This window comes from Siniperca chuatsi, linkage group LG12, assembly GCF_020085105.1.
Source record: "Siniperca chuatsi isolate FFG_IHB_CAS linkage group LG12, ASM2008510v1, whole genome shotgun sequence".
Lineage (NCBI taxonomy): Eukaryota > Metazoa > Chordata > Actinopteri > Centrarchiformes > Sinipercidae > Siniperca > Siniperca chuatsi.
Window position 1 is genome coordinate 16,637,787 of NC_058053.1, and position 23,999 is coordinate 16,661,785.

The following is a 23,999-nucleotide window of genomic DNA, read 5'->3' on the forward strand; positions in this document are numbered from 1 at the left end:
TCAGTAGGAAGCATTGTGTCTGGGGACTTATAAACATTTGCATATTCATAGGTTCTGGATTTTTCAAAGAGGGAGAATGAGTAAATATGCTTTTAAGAAACTGTTATGACTTTATTTATGTTTTTTATGGGAAAAATATATCTGAGTATTTTGATCTGTCTTAGAGCATGTCTGCAGGGGATCTTTAAGTGATTTTAAGATGTTGTCTTTATTACCAATACTTTTTGTCGCTACCATCACAGTGTATATTTTGATGCAAAAGGCTGTTTGCTATTAAATGCTGTTCAATAAATCCTTGTAGTAACACATTTTGTGATGGTAATAACATTTTGCTGAAAAAAGCATTAAAATATCTGCATTCCCAAGAATTGAATTGTTCTTAATTCCATGTAGTCAAAAGTAATCATAATTATTATTATTATTATTAATAATGACTTGCTTTGTAAAAACCAGGAAATCCACTTACTTTTCAGACTTAGCAGAATGTGTATGTGGCCTAATAATCAGACAAACCCTCCTTAAAGTCAAAATGCAGGGCCCATGTTAACAAGAATCTGCTCTGCTTCAGTGTCCTTGAGTAAAATACTGAAGCCGCTCGGGCTTCCCTGAAGGGAACAACCTGAAAGATCATTTCCTATCAGAGTTCAATGGAGTTCCCACACAACACCTGTATCTTGATAAAGAAATAAATCCAGTTTGACGTGGAGGTGACAGCTGTGTTGTGGGATACAGCCCTGTGATTACTGATTTAGGCTAGTGGTAGTGCTTCATGTGTACCATCGATATTATACAACAATGTGTAATGGTAGTAAATAAATATTTTCACACCTAGCTCTTCCCAAATGTACAGTACATATATTGTGTTTTGAGAGCCACAATCACATTGTAATGCAGACCAGCAGAGGGCAGCAACAGAGAGCAGACATTTAAACAGCAAGCCAATACTAACTATTCCTCAGAGAGTTGTTAATCCCTGGCAGCAGCCTACAAGCTTGCCATACAATTGACTTTGTGCCTTGTCAGAGAAGGTGCATATGGATTAGAATGCCATTGTACAAACTCAATGAATGCCCTCTCTGTTGTACTGAATAATGAAAGCCCTTGATGCTTTGTTTCCCAAATAAATCTGCTTCAAATGTCCACCCATTTTCTCAGATCACTGTCCAAGCAGCAGCTGCCATGACCTCTCCTGTATCTGGACGTGGAGAACGTCTGCTGCATACATATTGGGGGGTCGTAACTCTTAGTGCTGGTCTAAGACTCAGCTAATCTAGTAAAGTGCACCAGATGTCATACTTCATCATGAATCTAAGGATGGGACTGAGCCTCTTTTATTCTTAGGCTTCACATTTCTGTTTATGCATTTACTTTGAACTCTTTGTCGCACAGATTTGATCTTTTCATGACTGCCTTAACAAAGAGAAAACAGGACGTTGTTACCTCTACTGTTTGGACAGCCATGAACGATCTTTCTTTTAATCAAAATTAGATTTTGTGTTCTTGTGCAAATCAATTATTTTATAAGACCGTAACAACAAACGTTGCATGCTTTCTGGATTATTTGGATTTTTTTTCATCTGTTTGGATGCTGTCAAGATAATTTATGATGTAATCCATGTGAAAAACTATACAGAATTCTGTTATCACAAAAACATCACCCACAAATAGCAGAAGTGGTAGATATAGATGTCACCAGGCAGCACCATTCACCATGGTTAAGTGTATGAGTCCACATACGCCACCAGGGTTATCAACTGGGTCTTCCACTGCTGATGTTTGGCCCGCATCAGCTCCAGAGGGCTCAACATTCATGTTATGGTAGGTATCCCAGATTACAACCGCACACAGCGAGGCTAATGGGGTGGATGGGTGGCCTTTAACTAGCCCCCACTCATCAGCCAAGAAACTGAACTGTGTCAATAATTATAGGCTTAAGTAATGGAAGACTCCTCTGGTTTGGAACTTCCAGCTTTAAGAGATCCGATGTGCATCATGGTGTGTCTGAGCTACTTTACAGTTTCTCCTACGGTGTGACTATGGTTAGACTCCCAGCAGCCAAATCCAACAGGTATAAAAACTCTTTCTTTCCCTCTGCCGTCTCTCAGCTAAACTCTGTGTGGAAAAAGTGAGCACATGTAACCATTCAGATTCTAATTTCCAAATATTTTAATGATTTTTATTGACAACTTGACTTATTCTTTAATTGTTAATCATTAATTGTTTTTGTTTTTTTTACTCATTTCTGTTTTTTGTTACCTGCTTTGTGTTTTTATCTGGTGTTTCTGTTTCTGCTGCACAACCAATTTCCCATTAGCAACAAATTAGGTGATTCATTTATTGATTGATTGGTGGTGTTGCTATGATAGAACAGAGTATAGTGTCTACACTTAAGAGTTGTATATTTTGTATATTAAAGCTATATTATCTCTATTGATTTCATGTTGTTACCATTATTATTATTTGTGAATGTGTAGGTTATTGTCTTCCATCTCAGGTTCTTCGGTTTATTTTTTTTTAGCTCCAAGACAATTTCTCCTCAGGGGTAAAATAAAGTAGGACTATATCAAATCTAAATGTCCTATTATAGGCCTAATTTTGTTTGACTGTATTTTCATCAGATATACTGTACAATTTAAAATGTACAGTACCTGCTGAACCTAAATCACTCTATCACACAACAGTCCTTTGTCGGTTTCTTGCATTGTTGTGTCACAGTTAAACTACAACTGCAGGGATTAAATGGAAGCACATGATGATTCAGCCCCGTGATTTCTCTGTGAGTTGGGTCATGTACCCAATCATTTCCTCTCCTTTTCTTGTCCTTTTATTCTTTCCCCTGACACGGTAGCCCACTTCTTTCTCTCTCACACTCTCTTTCCCTCCAATCCGTCATGGCATCCCCCCGGCTGGAGACTTTCTGCTGCCCGAACCGAGACGCAGCGACAGAGTTTGTGGTCACCTTCCAGCCCGTCTTGTTCGGGGCTTTAAGTCTGGGGAGCGCCGCTCTGAGCCTCTTATTTGCTATTTTACAAATTCTGCCAAAGCGCAAAGGATACAGGAGACTCGGACAGTATCCGCTGCCACGGCCCGCGTCCTCCTCACGGATATTGTTTATCGTCAGTATATGTGACATACTGGGATGCACAGGTAAAGAACAGACTGCTGGTATACGCCTACCTGTTATCATAGCTGAGAGAAAGAGAGGAAAGGGCGAGTAGTTTTTCACAACGTGCTATTGCTTGCTGGATCTAATTACGCACGCAAATATTTTGTCTTTAACCCTTTTGTTGCACCATCTGACCTGCCTTATTCAAACACATTAAACATAACTTTTGCACAGCTATGAAAACTGGAATTTATGTGCCAAAAAAATTATTATATTTCTGTATAAATCGAGCCTACATGAGCTTTGGCAAAATTTAGAGTCAGATACAGAATGTAAAAATGCCCATGTCACTCTTTTTCAATTGGAAACTTGCATCATCTCAACTCAGAATTTGATAAAGTCTGTGCAAAACAGATTTAAGATCTTTAGTTCTGAAGCAGCTTATCACAAAACAAAAGGATGAATCATGGCCCTCTCATGTTATGACATGACTCATAACCACTGCAAAGCATTTATTCTGTATGCCTATGTTGATTTGAATACAGCATTGTTCTTAAAGCAACCAATAGTTACACATTTAAAAGCACACAATAGGCTGTGGATTATTTTCAGATTGCTGCACTGCATCAGGCGCTTGAACTGTTCATTCATTGCTTTGCTTCTGCACTTGGTGAAAGGGAAGACAAGATGAAGTCATGTATTTCTGTGTACTTAGTGCCCAGTGAGATTCGTTCACCACTGCAAACTAACAGCTTGAAGCACACTCATGACACAATTTCAAATGAAATACACAACAGCATGTAGTCTGCATCACATTAAGATCCTGGGAGAGCTCCCATGTTTCCATTCCTCCGTGAAGTTGAAGAGTTGCATGTAGGAAATGGAAACACCCTTATAAAACACACCCGGAGGCAGCTCATATTTCCATGATATAAAGCTGCTATTAAAAGGACTCCATGACTGAATCTAATTAATTAAGGCACTTAATAATATGGAATGAAAAAAGAACTTTAATGTGTTTTAAATGTTAATTAAAACCAGACCAATTTCACATCCCCTGTTCATGTTTTTGTGCTTGTATTTGTTCCTCCCCTCTCCCTGGCAAAAGCAGGAATCATCTAATTTGCTCAACTGTTACGATTAGAGACCATGTGCTGTTTTCCTCTTCCAGGTATCATTGTAAGGTCATCTGTTTGGCTGGGCCTGCCAAACATCATTGACCGCATCTCAGTGACCAACAGCACTGATGTCTGGCCAGAGGTCTTCTGTGTTGGCAGTGCGGTACGTATGATGCTCTCTGACCAAGCTTCATCTCGTACAACAATCAGAAACAGTTCAGTTAAGCCTTTATGTGCACAATATACCTTGTTTATGTACGGCTTTGTGCTGGACTGATGACAGGAAGGGAACTATAGTGGAAAAACAAACACATCATTGTGATTATTGTCAATCATGCGTGATCCTGGAAAACCCTGATTCCATGGATAAAAGTGGTAATTTGTGCATAGCCGACTGTAACATATCTGTTACAATTTGCCTTTTGAAACTACAAAGGCACAGATTACAGATTAACTTTAATATAAATTAATTATTCATTCTTACTATCAGAAATATTATAATTATAACCTGATTAGTAAGAATAAATTGTATCCAATTTGTGTTACAGATGTGGATCCAGCTATTTTTCAGTGCCTCTTTTTGGTGGACCTTTTGTTACGCTGTAGACGTCTTCCTGGTGGTGAAAACATCTGCAGGAATCAGGTGCTCTTAACCTCACCTTCCATCTACCACAGTTCATTATCACCTCAACATCTCCTGCTATAGAAACGGGCTGATGCACAAACTTTTAAACTGAGCGGCCAATGTGTCATTTACATTAAGCAGAATGTTTCAAACATCTTCCTCTTACTTTGTTTTACTGTCTTCTATAGATTTAAAGCTTCTTCTTTCACTACTCCATTTGCAAACGCCCTGAAACTGGTTTGAATTTTGTTGTAGAGAAAGCACCAAGTGGTCTGATGTTGCTATATAAGCCAGATTTTTTTGTGTTTCAATGAGCTAACAATATGCTTCCCTCCCCGGTCTGTGTAGTACATTTGTTTTCTGCATAGAAAAAAAAAATCACCCTCCAGATACAGAGCTGCAGCATGTGTTGTGAGCTCAGTCCCATGACTTGTTTCTTTCCCCATCAGTACCATTATCCTCTACCACATGATTACATGGGGTCTGGCTGTGCTGCTGTGTGTTGAAGGAGTGGCCATGCTCTACTACCCATCCATCTCTGAGTAAGACTCTTTGTTGTTCAGCCTTTGCGGGTCTTGTCAGGAGACAAACAAAGAACATCAACTTTTTTTTCTGTCACTGTCTTTTCTCCATCAAGAGAAAAGACTGCGGATAACGTGTCAAATATACATGGAGATGTAAGCATGCCAAAACGATTTAGTCAGTGTTTACATCCATAGAAAAATGTTTGTGAAACTAGACTTTTGTACCAGTGAACAGCCCTGTTGTTTGGTCATACTGTCCCACTGTTATTCTACTTTGTCAGTCGATGATTGCAACCCTGTTTAGCACTGTATACATAGCTGTGATTTCCAATGCTAATTTCCTTATTTGTTGCATTTTTCTGCAGTTGTGAGCAAGGCCTCCAGCACGCTATCCCTCACTATGTCACCACATACGCACCGATGCTGCTCGTCCTTGTAGCCAATCCTGTCTTCTTTAATCGCACCATATCTGCAGGTCAGTTCCTTGTTCTCAAATGTCTCTTTGTCAAATATTTTTTTACACACGCACGTGGGCTTAAATAACCACCTCTCTCGTCCTTCCAATCCAGTGACATCTTTGCTAAAAGGACGACAAGGAATCTACACAGAAAATGAGAGACGGCTGGCCAATGACATAAAAATACGCTTCTTTAAAATAATGCTGGTGTTCTTTATTTGGTATGTGACCATTCTTTATCAAAGGGATAAACTTGAAGGAATCATTTGACATTCTGGGAAGTACACTTATTTACAGAGTTGAGAAGACTGATATCACTCGCATATCTGTACGGTAAATATGAAGCTATTGCCAGCAGCCGGTTAGCTTAGCTTAGCATAAAGACTGGAAACAGTGGGAAACAGCTAGCCTGGCTCTGTCCAAAGGTAACAAACTCCACCTACCAGCACTTCTAAAGCTCACTAATTAACACGTATATCTTGTTTGATTAATCCACATGAAAACCGAAGTATAAAAACAACATAGTTTTACGGGGGATTATGTGCCAGGCTATCTCTTGTCCAGGTGCTATAAATTCCTGGAGTCTTAGTTTGTTGGTTGCCTGGCAACCTCACGGCCACAACAAGGAAATTACTGTGCCCGGCCAAGAAATTATGTTTCACAAAAAACCATGTAAAACCACATTGTTTTTACACTTTGGTTTTGTAATAAGCATATTTTGCAAAATATTGCGCATCTTCTTTAAAGGATCAAGGTGTTTGCAAGTTTCATCTTCTCAACTACAAATGATGAAGTCTGCGCTGAATTACCTCATAAAGATAACTTTCACAATAACTAAGGTACAGCAGCATGGTTGTAAGATGATTAGCTGTGATGGGAAGTACATGCAAAACCATTGGTCCTTTAAAAATTTGTATTTCCCATATGTAGGTCTTTTTGCATTTCAAATTTTCAACTAAATGTGTATGTGTCAGAGATTATTTATAATGACAGCCATCTTGATGTGGTCCTCAATAGAGGTCAAACTAATTAACCATTTTCAGCAAAATTAGAGCGGGATATCAGCTGCATATTCATTTGATGAAAAGAATAATGTAATTTAAAGCTGAAGGTTATTTTTTTGGTTAAAATAAGTCCACATTTAAAGTCTTATTCAGAGAGACTTGTTAAAATCTAATGAGACATATCGTTTTTCCTCTGATTAGCTGGGTTCCCAACATCATCAATGAGTGCCTCCTCTTCTACCTGGAGATGCAGACAGACATCAATGACAACGGTTTCAGGAATATCAGAAACGCAGCCCTCATCACATGGTTTATCATGGTGGGTTAAAAAACATCAGCATGCAGGATAAAGAACACAAACTTTATCAATGTCTAACACTTTAAATGATTCTGTATTTTTACTCTTTCAGGGTATCCTGAACCCCATGCAAGCTTTCCTCAACACCCTGGCCTTTCACGGCTGGACAGGCTTCAATGTTGACTTCCGCCTGCAGCGGAGGGAGCTGGCCTGGGACTCAGTTTCTACTTCAGCGCCTAACACAGAAGGCCATAATCCCTTGGTGGGAACTACTTTGCTCTACCAGAGTCATGTCCAGGAAGCTAAGAAGAACATGATGGGCAACGGACAGCACCACTCCGACGCCATCAGTGTCCTCTCAGAAGGTAATTGGGCTTTCAGTGACACTAACAGCTCACCTGTATACCAGGGCTGGTGAAGCTCTAAAGCTGACACACTACTCATCAGCATCATGTATGGTGCATGGTGTCTCCTGATGCTATGGCTGGACCGCCTCCTCTTAATGTGAAGTATGTATTTTCTTTTGGATGAGATATCATCCATTGAGGAATCTGCTCCAGCTTTTTTTCTTTTTTTTCTAGTGGAGAATGTTTTTATCACTGTGATGAAATTAGCTTCAGTGGCAAAGCTCTGGAGATACTGACCAGGACAACGTTAAAGCTCTCTGTGATGAATTTTTAATAGTTAAGTACTTTTTTAACCAGTGTTGTAGCTGACTCCTGCTGGATGCAACAATGAAGCATGTAGAGTTACGGAACACCCTGCAGAATTGTCTGTTTTGATCTATGGTGTACTGAATAGTACAGCAGCGTGACATTGCACTGCACAGAAAGTTACGCATGTTTTGTTAATAATGAACTGATGAAAACAGTGTTACTACCATTCTGCATGCGTTTGTGAATCCACCGCAAATTCTGACATTTTGTTATGGATGCCTGCATGGTGCCAAGTTATCACATAGAGCTTTAAGTGTCATTATTGATATGCAGAGAGCAATGGCAAAGCTGTTAAATATATAGAAGAACCAGGTAAATTCACTCAGTTGCCAGTTTATTGAGTACACCTAGCTAAAACTAATGCAGTCTAATACAACAGCCCTGTAATAAATTTTCATGAAGGTTATAATCTTCAGTTTCTGTTGAAACTATATTTCAACTTAATCATTTTGAAGGCTGACGTTTGTTGTGCTATTGATTTGCATTGTATTATATTGAGAGGTGTTTCTGCTATTGACTTTACCCTCGTTGATTTTAGAAACCCCTCAGTATAATCCTCAAGGTAGGATTTATTGCAGGACTGTTGTATTAGACTGCTTTAGGTTTAGCGAGGTGTACCTAATAAACTGGAAACTGGGTGTAGAATTAACACTGATGTGCATTTACTGGATAAAAATGTCAATATTTACACTCTCATTCTAGCAACACTGAGTGATGACATAGGCCTTTTTCACACAGAACACTTTGACATGTCACAGTAGGAAATTCACAGGTGTACATATTAAAATGAATGATGGCGGAATTCCATTTAGCTGCTTCAGTTTCAGGGTCCTGGAGTTATGCATGCTGGCTCACTGTCACACTGTCATGACTTACTGGGACACTTGAACAGAACAGAGCCATTTTTAATGTTATTAGTAACACCTGTGCTTTCCTACTGTGACAAGTCAAAATGTCTATGAAAAATGTATTTTGGGATGATTTTGTAAAGCATTTTATACAATTTGTTGTAGTTTGTGCACCATTTAGATCATGTACAAAGGCTATTCGATGTTTTGTGTCACCATTCAGTGTCTCTGAAATGACAAGTCTTTAGAAATAAAATCAATCTTTTAAAGAATTTGTTTTTTATTCATTTATATATCCTTCAATCTGTTTTAAAGTCAAATGCAGGTATAGATAAAAACAAAACAAAAAATGGCTCAATACATTAAAAATGTCCACATTGAAACTGCATTTGCAGGATGTGTAATTAAAATTCCCAAAATTCATTTGTGAATCAATGCACATGTATAAACACATTTATTATGAAGGAATATATGAATACAATATGAATATCTCAATGGATAGGCAGTTTGATAAACTGAAGGTGTCATGTGCAGTAACACTCAGTAATCTACCCCCATTTTGTCTTGCTAGGTTCAGAGTCTAGTACAATTGAAATCCACATTTCCAGCGAGCTCCGAGACTATGAGGATGTAGATGCTGACGGAGAATCCTTGGAGAACTCTGTGAGGCACTAGCTGGGGTGATCAACAACCCGCCTCCCTCTACTTTTCCTGTGTGACATTGTTCTTTTAGTTACTTTTGTTTTGGATCGTTTTGTTTTGGACCTCTTAGCCTCTATTGTACCTTTGAGATTTTCCCAGTTATTAACTGGTCATGAGATTTCATTAGTTGGTGCGACAGAATAAGTCTAATTCCTGATTCCAAGCCATTTTCTTCCTAAGCTTTTTAAATCTGTCTGCAGTGCAGTGTAATGTTGCATTACAGACCCATCAACTATACAGCGGCTGAACAGTCCCAAAGCTACTGCACTGTCTCTTGTAGCAGTCAGTCAACAGAACAAACATGACATTTTCGTATTAATAACTCAGGCTGACCTTTAAAAGTGCCTTATGTGCTTGTGGAAAAATTCCTCCTGGCAAATTCACTGAATTAGATGAACATTGGTTTTGTGATATGCACTCTTGTCATTAAGCTCCCAAAGCACAACAGAATGTAATAAGCTAATTTGTTTTTTTTAAACAGTTACTGTATTTCCAGCTGTCCATCTTGTAATTTTGCACACATCTATTTTATACGATATTAAATATCCAAAATATTTCTTAAGGTTTTGTTGGTGACACTTTCTTAATGTCTTTTGAGTGGTTGCAGAGGACTGCATAGCAAGCGATCCCCCCCCCCAATTTCAAACAAAATACGCACGTGGGAGAAGTTTGCCTTGAGGGCTTTCTGCCTCTCTTTTTTCCTAAACCTAACCAAGCAGTTTTGGTGCCTAAACCTAACCAAGTAGTAAGACTTTCTGGCTAAAAAGTCTTTCTGGCAGAAAGCCCTGAGGGCAAATGTCTACCATGTGCACAAAATACTCCCGGGTTAAGAAAAAACACCCAATTCAAGACACAGGCTCCATGGTTTCTGATATCAAAATAGAGTGATTTATTTGAGACACTGAATGACTTCAACGTTTTGTCTTGGAAACAGGTGGCCGCACCCTGGACCAGGGTGCGAGAGAGATAGTAGCTGTCACAGCATTTATTCCATACTGGGCTCCTTAGCATGCCAAGAATGGCCACCAACCCACAGCCCAATTCTCAGTCTGACACAGACAATAATGGCTCTCAGAAAATGAAAAAGTCAGAAAACAATGAACCACCCATTAAACATCCAATTGTGACATTAAAAAAAAGGAGAAAAAAAAAGACAAAAATAAAACATTGGCCCTTCACTTTCAGCAAAATCTTAACATTTGCTGAACCCACTATTACAAAAAGTGCACTTCACATTGCTCTAGCAGAAGTTGACTGAAAGGGAAGGGGACCAGAAAAAAAGGCAAATCAAAGTGGTGGTAAGTTAGTTTTTAGATATTGTCTTTTACATGAGATCCCAGTAAGCAGACTTACTGCACACAGTTGAAGCTCGGCCCACAACACAGGCATTTCAAATCTGATCAGCTGGCAGCATTCAGTGGGACTAAGACCAATCATAGCTTTTTTCTTTTAGCAACAGCAGGACTTTTGCTTGACCTCCACCTTCTGGTCAAAATGTCCTCTGATTTTTCAGCAGACTGTTCAGAGGAAAGTGCCGAAGAGAAACCATGGTAATGCTAATTAAGTTGTCATTGTTTTCCGCTCAGGTCTGCATGACACTCTTAACGTTGATTCTGTGATGTCCTGTTCCACATACAATACAAAGTTAAAGCAGAAACCAAGCAGAAGACTGTGATGACTGTTCCCTCCCATATTGTTGACCAGATAATTCCCTGAATGCAGATAATGAGGCAAACCTTTATTCCATGGCTTTCAGGGATCAATAGTGGAAAGCAAAGTTGCTGAACACATCTGTGACTCATTGGAAAAACAAAATGATTTGATGCATTGGATATGATTGGCCGAGTTGAAAAAGACTGTATTAAAAGAAGCTGATGAGACATACACTTCATTTAAAAAGGAGGTCTCGCCACGTATTATCAGCAAAGATGTGACTGCTCTAGCCATTAATGAGCCCCTACAGGATGGCAATAAAGTGTACTGTATATAAACATATATACACAGTATATAAGTCTGTGTATTAATCTAATTTACATATCTTTACATTCTTAAATTTACATCCATAAGGGAGAAATTTCTCTTTGTAAACCACACTTTTCACATCTTGTCCACAAAATGACATTTTCTAATCTTGAGTGAACTGAGCAGGTCATTTTAGGTGGTTAGGACTGTTTCTTGGCAGGTTTTCCTTTTGTTGACCTGATGTTAAACATGAGCTAAGAACTACCTTGTAGCGGCACATTCAATTTTGACTTTCAAAAGTCCATCTGTGGAAAATAGACAAAAAAGCAAGAAGTACTCTTGAAACAATTGAAACTATTCTCCACTGAGAAGAAGTTAAGCACCCTGTCGAGAGACAATACCAGTGCTTCAGTATTAATGTTACTTTTATCACGTCCCCAGTTAGTTCATTTGGACATGAAGTAACATTTGCTCAGAGGAATTCTAAAACCACAACCGTTCTTTCATAATCTGTTGCCTTTCACAGCCAAACACGTGTGTCTCATTAACACTTTTCTCTTTATATAAAACTCATCTTTGTGTTTCCACCCATACAACTTGTTAACAGCTGGACCAGTGGCCCGGAGGGATCGCTGCACTTCCTCATTAGAAACCTTTTAAAACATGGATGCACCCAGGGAGTTGGATTCAGTCCAGTCTTGGGGATCTCTTAACTGGCTTCCATTACGTTTCAAATAGGCGTATCATAAAACACACATCAACAAACTGTAAGGTGCACTGAAGTCAGTTGGTGTTGGCTCCTCAGAAGCTGCTGCAGTAATCTGGTTTTACGCCTGTGAGGGCTTTTGTTTCACTCCACCTTACAGCTCTTTTTGAGCAATGAGAGCGTGTTTGCTGATGGCAGAAGAAGGCAATTTGCTGCACATTCCAGGATTCATCGTCAAGTCTCAAGTCAGCTATTTTCGGAGATCAAGAACACATACCTTTAAAGTAAAGAATTAGGTAGAATTAATAATACATTTCAAGCAACATGTCTTTTTTTACTTATAGTTTCAGCCAATATTATTTGTGGGCACCAAACCAAAAAAAGGTAAATAAAAGGAGGTGCAAATTGTTGTAAATTACTACTTCATCTTCACAATGGCCATGGCTTACCGAGCCGTCTGACGCGCTGGCACCAACTTTGTCCCCAGTGCCGTTCCAGCACACCTCGAAAATACCACCAGTACCCCTATAGCTGTGCACCAAGGCTCCAGTCTGAAACAACAGTGCAAACAAATAAATGACCAACTCCATTGAGATTTAGCAATATCACAATGAATCTTCTCTGCTGTTTAGAACAGTTTGAAACAGAAGCTTACCGTGGTGTTCCAAATATGGACACACTTATCAAAGGAGCCGCTAGCCAGGTGCTTGCCATCGGGACTGAAGGCCACACTGTAGACAGGTTCCTGGTGCTTGGTCAGCGTGTGAATACAAACCCCTCGCTCGACATCCCACAGTCGTACGGTCGAGTCGAAAGAGGCGCTATGGTGCGGAAAAGACAGTGTGCACATGTAAGATATAAAAGCAGCACCAAGGATTCCTAAAGATGATCCATTTTCTATTTATTTATTTCTATGTATTTGTAACGTAAAACCCATTTAGAAAAAAATCTCTGCTAGTAATAAAAATGACCAAAACTACTAGTTCGTATAGTGCCTGCAAGATGCCTTTCAATAGTATATTTCATTATTTCCATAGATTTCTGATGCAGTGAATGAACCCCAAAAGCTCGTAAACAAAAACAAAGGGAGCAATAACACAACTTTAGAAGCTACTAATTTGTGTTTTTTTAGCATCAGAATATCTTGTCCTGAGAAACAATATTATATATTTACAATGCTAACGTGCCAAACACCAATATAAAAGATCTTAGAAACATCATTAATCCCTGCCTCTTTAAGGAGAAAAACTACACAATGCAATAAAAAAATGTGTGAACAAAAAACTGAAACTGTAGGCGCCTGTGACCCTAAAACTGAGACACTGTTGAAAACAAGTCATGATAAGAAGGAGGCTGATTTCAATTAACACCTTCTTCACCAAGGTATAAAATTAGAAACAAATGAAAGCGAACTCAGACGGAAATTATGGAGGGAGAAAAATTTAAGTCAATTAAAAATGTATTGCACGTGTACTGTTAAATGGTGGCATTTACTTTAGATTATGAAGTTCCTTCCAAGCAGTGGTGATAATGGCAGTTTTATATACAATTTGAATTACAGGCAGGTATGCTGGGTTGTCAGTAAGGGCTGTAAATTCCTGTGGTATTTGAACTAGAACATTTACACATGCATGCACATCTGGGTCAGCGTGTAGGGCTGGGTAGGGCCATTGACAATAACTAGCACTGCGATTTTGGCTGGAACATGGTTTCTTCTGAATGCCAGGCTATGACAAGTGTCCCCTTCCCATACACCCACATATACACAGTTTGATCTGAGCACACAAACTCGGACATTTCTTTCCAAATTGAGCAACATGGGTGGTTGCCCTATATGGTACAAAATGTGAGCTATGCGTGAGAGATTTCCCACCTGGCAAGCATGATGTTGGAGTTGGGGTTGCTCGTGCCGGGGCCTGTGGGGCTCCATTTGATAGTGTAGATCTCTTTACTATGAGCCTGGAGGTCGTGGACACAAGACTCCTGCTTCATACTCCAAATCTGTGTAAAGGAAACAGCAAAATATGACTGAATACAAATCACCACTCAGGTTTGTTGTCTGTAAGCTATAGGACTAGTCTCACCTTCAAGGTCATGTCATCTGAGCAGGAGGCAAGCAGCATACCCGATGGATCCCACTTAATGGCATTAACTTCGTTCTGCAAAACACAAAACTCGTTAGCATGACAAGGAAATAAGTATGGTATAAGGTCAGGAGAGCAACATGGAAAAAGCTGTTTACCGTGTGGCCCTGGAAGGTCTTGAGGGGCCGGTCGCTGCCAAGGCGACATACGTGGATGCACATGTCTGTGCTGCAGGAGGCAAAGGTGGTGTTGTTCTGCCAGTCAACATCCAGTGCTGGGGCTGTGGAATATTTGAATGCACAGGTCCACATTCATTAAGGGTTGGGAGGTTTATGAGCTCACAATGCAACCACAACTGAGCGGGAAACATTTTGCATCCTATTTATTACCAACAATGATACGCTTTTATTTTTCTGGATACATAGTGTACTCGCTTTACCTGAGTGAAAAGGGAACTGCTGCTTGGCTTCTCCTGTGTGTGCATCCCAAATGATTGTCGTCTGGAAAAATTAAATTGAGCATTTAAAACCATGAATGCAACATTATTAAGAATATGACATATTAAAAGTTCTTTAAAATGTTCTCCAAAGGACTGCCAGGGCTTGAAATAAACACCCACCATCCTACCAAATAAATAGGTTGGGTAAAAAAATAACAAGATAAATAATAAATAGCTAGTGTCAGTCATTGTCAAGTTGTTTTTTCTGCCTGTTCAACTTCTCCATGCCAGCTGATAGTTGTATTTTCAAAGAATCATCGACAAAATAACCATATCTGCAGTTCATGTCACTGTAGCACAAAATAATAAAACAATAAAATAACTTGTGCAGATTCCATTTTTCTATGTTTCACTTAACGTATTAGTTTATTAGAGTTTACATTGTAGTTTATGGATACCAGAAAAATTATGTTACAGATTTACACATTAGCTGGAGATCAAAAAAGTTCATTTCAAGCCCTGGAACCGTAAAGGAAAAAAAAACAAAACACAAGGATATTATTATTGAAAGACACAAATCCATGCTCTATGAAATACCTTATCTACACCAGCACTGAGAATAGAGTTCCCCTTCTTGTTCCACTTGAGTGCAAATATGGGCCCTTTGTGCTGCCCCAAGGTGCTTGCCAGATTTCCTAATGGATTAGAGCCATATCCATTTCTTTTAGAAAAGATCCTTCAAAAAATTGTCACAGATGTTGCAATGGCATAAATCTAATGACCAAGGAAACAACACCGTGCTGGAATGATGAAGGACATACCATCCTTTGTCCATATTCTGGCAAATCCATCATACGAGCCCGTTGCCAGGAGAGTCCCGTCACTCTATTGGATGGAAAGGTAACAGAACTGTTACTTAACCGTTCTCATCTGCACAGTCTGATTACCACTTGGTAAAAGTAGAAGAGAGATGTGGATGGGTAATCAGGAACTTACATTCCAGTCTAGTGAGGTGACGTCTTTGTTGCTGGGGACATCCTGGCCACCTTCTCGGATACAGTGGCGCAACACTAGCTGGGTGGAGTTGGAGTTATTATTCTCGTTCAGGTTCCAGATCCTAGCAGTGGAGTCCCCCGAGCTAAACAGAATACCAACGCAGCAGGAGGGGGTCAAAAGATTGTTGGAATATTAGCTGTCAACGATGGCTCTTATGAAGCCATATATCGTACAAAATAAAAGCCAAAAGTGCATACAATATAGTATGACTCATCCAACATAAAATAAGATCTTTTTCAGCACAGACAGAGACTCACCCTGAGGCCAGCAAATCGCTGACAGGGTTCCAGGCACAGATGAACACTTCAGACTCGTGGCCTCGGAGCACTGTGGCTTTACTGGCTGGTATCTCCACATCTACATCCATCTCCATGGGCTCACTGTGGTTATCTGAGGAGAGTGGGCGCACACACAGATGGACAGATACACACACATAAATTTATATATGCATCAACACATACATGCAACACACATATGCCCACACTTGTCAGCAAGCTTACGAGTATAAATAAACCCCTGATAACTTTACCTCGAATGAATATTAATTGTTACCCAATGTTTGAGGAGGGGAAGGGCTACCTTTAAATAACAGGAAGACATCAAAGAAAATCACTAATGTGTTTCTGCTGGTGTATGGCAGAGCTGTTTTTATTTATCTTAGTCTGAAAAAACTGACCCACTTGGAGTGCACATATTTATCACAGTATAATGACAACCCAGTCACAGTAAAGGATCTAGCCTTAAGAATATGTGAAAGCTTTCAGATCATTTCTAACATGCGAAAGCCTCCCTGTATGCACAGACAGTGAAACCTTTCTCACACCCGACTCTTCCTGTTGCCATCCACACCTTCGAATTAAGTTCTTCGGGGATGTGCTGACACAAACATCCACTCTTCTTCCCCTTGTATAAAGTGCCACCTGATCTACACCTCTCTGGTTTCACTCACAGAGGAACCTACACAGCTGCTAATGATATTACATTCTGTGAAAACCACATGGCTGTTTTTGTTTCTCAGTGTAAAAACTGTGCGATAATTTTGTCATGTTATTTGAAGTAGAAAAACTAATGATTTTGGTAGGTGTAATAATGCAACTACTAGGCTGCTTCCGTATGACAGCACAGAGCGAAAACACAGCGCAGGAAGAGTAACTCCTGCCTGCCATGTCTTTGAATTCACATTCCTGCTCCACATACAGATTCATATAATAATGCCGATGTAACAGTATTTTGAAACATTAATGTAGTCGGTGCATACTTAATTACTAGTCAAAACTGAGAAAACTGAGCATTACTACGACTCAATATTATAATTCTGCCATGATAATTTGGGTTAAAATGTAAAGAAACAAAATATGGTGACAACTAATAAGAATGCTGCAACGAAACCAGCCATTTTATTTTGAACTTGAAGGTTCATTCATTTCAAGGTTCGTTCTTCACCCTTTTTGCCAAGAGGCTTATTTATATCTTATATTTCAATAATATAAAGATTCCTTATGAGCTGCGAGTCTAGAAACTTACATGGAAGGCAGACTCTTTTTGTACTTGTCCCTTTCTTTTTACCCCTCTTGATTACCATTTGATCACATTATTATTTTACAGACTATGTTAGTCCCTACTGTGAGATCATTGGGAGATTCAACTTACTCATGTTGTGAGTGCCATTCTCCTCCCCATTGACAGTGGCTTCTCCATTCTTTGGTGCGTTGGACTGGTTTCCAGAAGTTGAAGCTGCCACGGCACAAGCCGCCTGCTGCTGGGCTAACTTGTCGCGGAAGGCCTGCTGCCGCGTTTGCACCACATCTGGCATCACTGCGTCAATGAGCGACAGCGACTCAATTGGCCGACCATCGAAGACTGTACCATCCTGTCAGAACAACAGCAGCAATAACACATCATGAGGCGATGTGATTTTTAATTAGTGACTTGTCTAGAGTCGTGTTTCCTGATAATGATCAATTATAGAGGAGAAGAGTGTTTCCTAATTGGCATTCTTCTACACACAATCTTCAGTGTTTTTCCTAGTATAAGGATGACTGAATATATTAAAAGCATTTGCACTTTACCTGGTGTGTTGTCATATAGATCAAAGTCTGTCTTATCATTAAGCAATAGAAACAGCAGGTCGCTGCCCTCACCTCATTGATGCTGATTTCTGCCTCCACATACTGAAGCCCTTTCTGCAGGATGGAGATGAGGGCTGCAGGGGGCACTAGTGTCCCATTGATGTTAGACTGGCTGATGTGGCTCTCAATGCCAAAGGTGAATGCTGAGTGGGAGAAACCTGAAAACAAAACACCATTCACATTCATTAACGAGAGAGTGCCAAGCACAAAATATGCACAAACACAACACAAAATATTCAGAGAAAAGTCTTGTCTGATCCAAACAAAGCTAACAGTAATCGAATACAAAAACTGAAAACTGGCATAACAAGTATGACATTTTAGAGTATAATAAGGCATGCCAATGTCAATGTTGACCTCTCAGGGCAACTAGTAGCTTGTATTCTGCCAGATGGCTTCAGAAGCAGTCTTAATAAACAGTAATAAAATTACAAAATTTAAATTGATCCAAATCCTATCAAAGAATGAATAGCATGTTGACATCCACAGAGTAAAGCAATATTCTGTGCACCTACAAGGTGTTCGCATTACATGGGGTGAAAGGCCTGTTTCTGTCCATCCACTATAAGCGGAGGAAAAAGATATCTTCATATAAGTGAACATGCAATGTTTGACCTTGCATAAACTTAAAAAAAAAAAATAGTAGCACATTATGTGCTTTGTCTTTAGAAATTGTTTATGCATGACAGCAATACCAAACAAAATACCAGCAATTAATGTATCAAGCCCAAGTAAATTTATTTATTTTCAGCATAAAACAGTATCAGTGTGTTTAGCAGATATTAGTGAAACAAACCTGATTCTTGGAGGTATCTGTAGACCAAGAAGTTCACTTCGTCACTTGTAATACTCATCTTAGCCCAATGAAAGGGAGGAGGTATGTTGGAAGGCTGGGCTCACTCCTGAAAATATAACCAAAAATGGGAGTTTGAGATTAACTTTTAGGTCTGTGGTCTGACATTTACTTAAGTCATTCTAACAAACGATAGGTCTCGATCTCTAAACACACTCTAACACACTAAAAATAGATACAAATTCTGCACACTGCACAAATCTGTCCCAGTCCTTGTTTTTTAATTTTAATTACATTTTTTAATAGACACACAAACATACATACAGGACAGCCCTGACGTCCAGCCTCTGTTAGTAACTGCTCACTCTCCTCTTGCCCAGTGCATGATTCCCTTCTTTGACAATATCAATGACTGGGTCATTTCACCTGTGAATCCATGTCTAGTTCTGAATGTAAGTATTCCCAGCCTGTCTTCTCTGGCCTAATGGGAGTGTCTATATCCATTTGGCTTTCACTGAGAACTCAATGGTACTTCCCATTAGTGACCTGGCCAACCATCTAGATGGAAAGAGCCCTGATAAAGCAGTAAGGATATTAAATGTCTACTGCCCATCTAGTGAATTACAGAAGAAAGCAAGAGGCGAATTATTCATAGCAGCCAGCCTGACCTTCCCTTCTGAGTTATTTTCAACAAATAGTGGCGTTTAACCAAGCTTATGTTAACATTTCAATTGAGATTGTCTCAAAACTGAAGGGCGCTTAAGAAACAAGGTAATTACGTTTTTAATTCCATCATGTTTTTGTCCTCAGGCTGATGAACACTGCAAGAATACTGTAGAGTTCATAATTTCCCAGTGGCTCACGCATATGCTTTACAAGAACAGGGTAAATGGAGCTGAATGGTCTATAAGCAGGTTAAGGTTAGGAAAATGCTTAACAAAAGAAACAAACTATGTAACGATATAATTTTAACTATTTCCTGCTCCCCCACTTGGAGGTAAAGGGACAGACATTTTGCTGAGAATACAAAGAGAAATATAGGGGGGTGGTGTCAGGTATGAAGACTGCATGGCTGTCCAACTTCCATTCCAAACATTGTCCAGGCCCACTCAAGTTCCCCTTTGGTAGCATAGCAACAAGAGAGATCGAGCAAAATAGACTAGAGAATGGTGTTGTCCCAATTACCAGTGGGCATACAGCCAGAGGGGTTGAACATGTTACTCAACATGAATTATTCACTCTTTCACCTTGGTATATTCTTTCAGATGGAGTTTGCCCGTATTGTACCACAGAAGACCTGCTAAGAACTAGAATTATACCAACCTCTACAGCTGGTGCAGCCAAAAAATGAAGTTTATTTTATATTTACTAACACAAAGAGTTGTTATTAAAAAGGTGCCCTGTGGCGTTTACTTGTAAAATATTGGCCGTTGCCCCCAGTGGCTAAATCGTCTTCAGACGATGGGTTCCGAGATTGCTTGTAAACAAACAAAAGTTATGTTTACATTCACTGTAACTCACCAAAACTCACTGGGTGTATTCTTGAGGTCAACCAAAAGTGATTAATGTATTTCCTTCCGCATAAAACATTTAAGAAGCTGAGTTTTTAAACATTAAATCCTGTATTGTTTAGATCAACAATGTTTACTAGCTAGCTGTCTTCTTCCCTATGTTTGTTGGTGTATTGCTGCATTTCTTGGCGTATTACAGCGACCTGTAAGTCAGTCAAATAGTGTGAAACCATTGGTAGGGCTGTGTGGCATCACCCACGTGCACGTGAGCCTGCATGTGTGTCCTCATGCAGTGTGCACAATACAAACAAAACAGAGACCCCTCACATAAATAAACAGTTCCATAGCACTACCAGAGGTCAAAAACTCCACAGGTAACCTTTAAGATACACCTGGAGTAAAAAGAATCTTGCAACAACTGCAAAAAACAAAAACAGAAGCTCAAAGAATTACTACTAGACATAAACAAATACCGGTTTCATCTCACTGTTTCATAGATTCTAATTATCATTTACATCAACAAACAAATCACACTCAAAGGCAAATGCTCAATGCTCTGTTCTGTCAGAAAACACAACACTAAGCTTCTCTACCATGGCCACTGTGCCCTGATTTGACCACTGCCACCGTGTTTTTCTTCAGCTTACATGTACAACCAGGAAGGGGTAGCCACATCAAAGCAAGGCAGCCACTGCTCCCAAGGCTGCTACATTCCAAACAACTGGAAACGTAATTAACAGGCAGCCTGGAGGGGCTCAGGTCCCATCGGTGCAGGGCAGCAGCAATAATCCTTCTATCAGATGGGCCCATGATGCCACCATCCATTACACAACTCCCTGGATATCCAAGCCTCCTTTGACCGAACAATGTGCCTTCCAAGAAAACAGACACAATGCTAACCTCTGCAATGGCTCTAGTGTTAATACAATGAAGTGATAAGTGGAGTCAAAGTCTGAAATATGCTCCCTCTGAAAAAAGAAAGACATCACAAAAGGAAAAAAATAAATGTGCTTATAAGGCTGCTAATACACTACACTAAACACTGTTTACACAGCACAGATCTACCACAGACGTAGGAGTCGGAGATATATACAGTAGACACAATCTTGACACTTGTTATATTGTTATTATATACTTATATCATATTGACACCACATATCCTTGATTATAGTTGTAATAATGTGATATTGCAGCTTAAAAAAAAAAAAGGTACAGGAAACTTGATTTAGAATCATGTTATACAGAGAGGTGTTTCAAATATTTAGTCTACCCTCATTGATATAGGGTGGACCAAATGTTAGAAACCCCTCTCAGTGTAATACAATACAATTCAATTTAACACCAAAACTACAGCCTCTAAAATGCTCATACACTTGAATCAACACCTCTCAAACTGTTTCAATAAAAACTGAACATTAAAACTTTAATGAAGGTAAAATCAAGAAGACCCTGGGAATAAGACAGCAACCTCCAAATCCCATACAACAACTATTCCACGTGGCTTAGGTTTGCAATATGAACCATGCCACACAGTGTAAAGGTAAAAAGAAATCCTGCAGCCATTAACTGTTTGGGCAGATGAGCAACAAATACTACACTATGTGGAAATACTACAGAGCTGCTTCACCACCATCAACCTAACAAGAAACCAAATTAAAAGTGTGTTTATGCTGTACGCTGACGGAGTTTCAATACATCTGAGGAATGAGACCAGATTATGCAATACAAGCACCAAATCGATTCAATCCCATCAGTGGCAAAACAAGTTATTATTCTCACTCTGTGTGTATTTGAGACAAAGAGGGATGCACAAATTTAACACGGCCAACAAGATGTTTAACTTTACACGTCACAGTAAAATATGTGTCAATTCATAATTCATTTGGAAAAACTCACCCACAAAATTCCAACAATGGTGTTGCCTCGCCACGCTCCGCACTACATCTTGTTTACCAGCCCAGTTTGTTTTCTGTCCAGTTCTGGCTGTAATTGGCACTGCATACAAATAAATCCCTTTTATTCCTTCTCTTTTCCCCTCTTTTTTTTCCACTGAAGTTTTATATTGAAAGATCCTGCCAAATGAACAGGTTTTTCCTCTGGTAGTCCTTCCACTGTTGTACATTGTCATTTTCTCAACTAGCAGATTAGACAAATGTGTCAATCACACATTAACGACAACACCCACAAATGAGCAGTTCCTCTTGGTGTGACAGAACACTGTCACAACAGACCCAGTGTCCGAACCCAGAAACAAAGATGACAACACTTAAGTACAAAACCAACAAGGGAGAAATTAACAGTTATTGAAGCATTTGAATTAACATGTAGGCCTACTTAGCTATAAATTCTCGACTTAGTTTCCTGTTTTATATGTTTTAATTTGTAGTCTCTAAAACTAAATTACAGTTGAGTAACAATTGTTTAAAAGCATGACATACCCAATATTATATGTACTGTGTACTGTACATGTACAGTACATTCAGTAGGACTGACCCGAAAGCTTCAAAACGTCTATCATTGCCATGGTAATCGACGTCCAGATCAGTATTCGAATGTTCGTTTTTTTTTTATTATTATACATGCATTAACCCAAAAATCCTAAATAGCCCATGAAATGAGAAACAGTAATCCAACATTATTAACATGAAATGGTATCTTAAAGCGCAGGAGGACAGCAACACAGTGTTTCCCCTAGTTTGACTGCTGACTATCAAAGCTCCCAACGGACTGTTTCCAGCGCGGACACGGAGAGGCTGACAGCAGCTGTTCATGGCTGCGGTGGTCAGTCTGTCTGTCTGTCTGTCTGTCTGTCACTCTGATCGGTGTTTCCTTACCTCCCGTGGTTGTGCAGAGCCACTTCCCTGCATTTTTTAAATATGCTCGGAGGGAGGGTGCTAACAGAATTTAGGAGTTTAGTTACACTTTAAGCAAATAATAGTGACTAGCAAAAAACAATTGTTTTGTCTATGAACCTTGACAGAGAAAACCTTTAACCCATCAAAACTGAAGTTTCAAAGCCCCCAAAATAGTATTCATGACAGCCCTACAATTCACATGAACACCAACCAATTATATTGGTGTTAACATTTCCAAATGCAAACAGATGAATGCAGAAAAGAAAGACGATAGATAGGATAGACAAATGGAAACCCCAATAGGTCAATGATGAGAACCCCTGCTGTGGTCATCAGGCTCATTAAGGTTAACTTCAGGATGTTTACTGCACTCTTACAGCAATTACTTGACAATGTAAACTACACCACTAGCATGCCAGGCCTTCATCCATACATCCGGAGTGCATTATGGCCTGAAGCTGTAGTCAAAAAGGTCTTCATACTGTAACACTCTGTCTTTACCAGACACATTTCAGGTATGTTTTTCAGTTTTACATCTCAAGCTCGTCTGAAAACCAAAACGTTTAAATTCTAGTCAAATCTGTCTACGCAAGCTACATAACAACTTACGTTACTCACCCAATTGCAACCCAAAGTGTATTTTCAGGCTTCAAGTCATATTTTCTTCCAACTTACTTGTGTAACTACAGTACATGGATTGTGTATTGGGCTGTAAGCACTGTCACTTCTGAGTGCACAACAGTATTGTGGCTGAATGCTTCCAGTGTAGAAACTGACACAGGACTGCAGCTTTTGCAGACGTGCTGCTTTTACTACACTGTGGCAGACACTGACTTTGGTTCAAACAATGTCCTGATGACTTGGAGCATTATCTTGTGAAAAACATCAATATATTAGTGCTATTATGTTAATATATGCTTTGGCATCAAGTTCTGAATCTGCAAATATTAAAGAATCCAATAGAATGGCCCCTGAACCATTACCAGTCTGTGGTTTACCATGTAGAGGAACATTGTACAAAAAGGTCTCATAGCCAATAAGAAAGTGCTTATTCGTGAATAGGTTT

At 39.5% G+C, this 23,999-nt stretch overlaps 2 protein-coding genes across 5 annotated transcripts in view; one reads left to right on the plus strand and one right to left on the minus strand.

The window, feature by feature from the left end:
- Positions 1-2,218: 2,218 nt before the first annotated feature.
- On the plus strand, positions 2,219-9,960 carry gpr143 (G protein-coupled receptor 143). Its single transcript, XM_044217520.1, has 9 exons — positions 2,219-3,147; positions 4,278-4,387; positions 4,773-4,867; positions 5,299-5,391; positions 5,739-5,848; positions 5,943-6,051; positions 7,036-7,153; positions 7,245-7,497; positions 9,268-9,960. Exons 1-9 carry the CDS (start codon positions 2,892-2,894, stop codon positions 9,369-9,371), a joined length of 1,248 nt encoding a protein of 415 aa, XP_044073455.1. The 5' UTR covers positions 2,219-2,891; the 3' UTR covers positions 9,372-9,960.
- A 303-nt stretch (positions 9,961-10,263) lies between these two features.
- Positions 10,264-23,999, minus strand: part of tbl1x (transducin beta like 1 X-linked) — a 30,485-nt gene continuing 16,749 nt past the window's right edge. For 2 of the 4 annotated variants that reach the window (XM_044217517.1, XM_044217516.1), the window contains exons 2-15: positions 18,571-18,676; positions 17,787-17,947; positions 17,296-17,515; positions 15,903-16,035; positions 15,586-15,727; positions 15,411-15,474; positions 15,187-15,284; positions 14,590-14,650; positions 14,309-14,430; positions 14,151-14,225; positions 13,940-14,067; positions 12,722-12,887; positions 12,516-12,617; positions 10,264-12,343 (exon numbers count right to left, since the gene is read on the minus strand). In XM_044217517.1, coding sequence (XP_044073452.1) covers positions 12,317-12,343; positions 12,516-12,617; positions 12,722-12,887; positions 13,940-14,067; positions 14,151-14,225; positions 14,309-14,430; positions 14,590-14,650; positions 15,187-15,284; positions 15,411-15,474; positions 15,586-15,727; positions 15,903-16,035; positions 17,296-17,515; positions 17,787-17,947; positions 18,571-18,628 — 1,557 coding nt within the window. In that variant the 5' untranslated portion in view covers positions 18,629-18,676 and the 3' untranslated portion in view covers positions 10,264-12,316. The remainder of the gene's footprint in view (positions 12,344-12,515; positions 12,618-12,721; positions 12,888-13,939; positions 14,068-14,150; positions 14,226-14,308; positions 14,431-14,589; positions 14,651-15,186; positions 15,285-15,410; positions 15,475-15,585; positions 15,728-15,902; positions 16,036-17,295; positions 17,516-17,786; positions 17,948-18,570; positions 18,677-23,999) is intronic. The other 2 variants (XM_044217519.1, XM_044217518.1) reach the window with 1 other exon arrangement.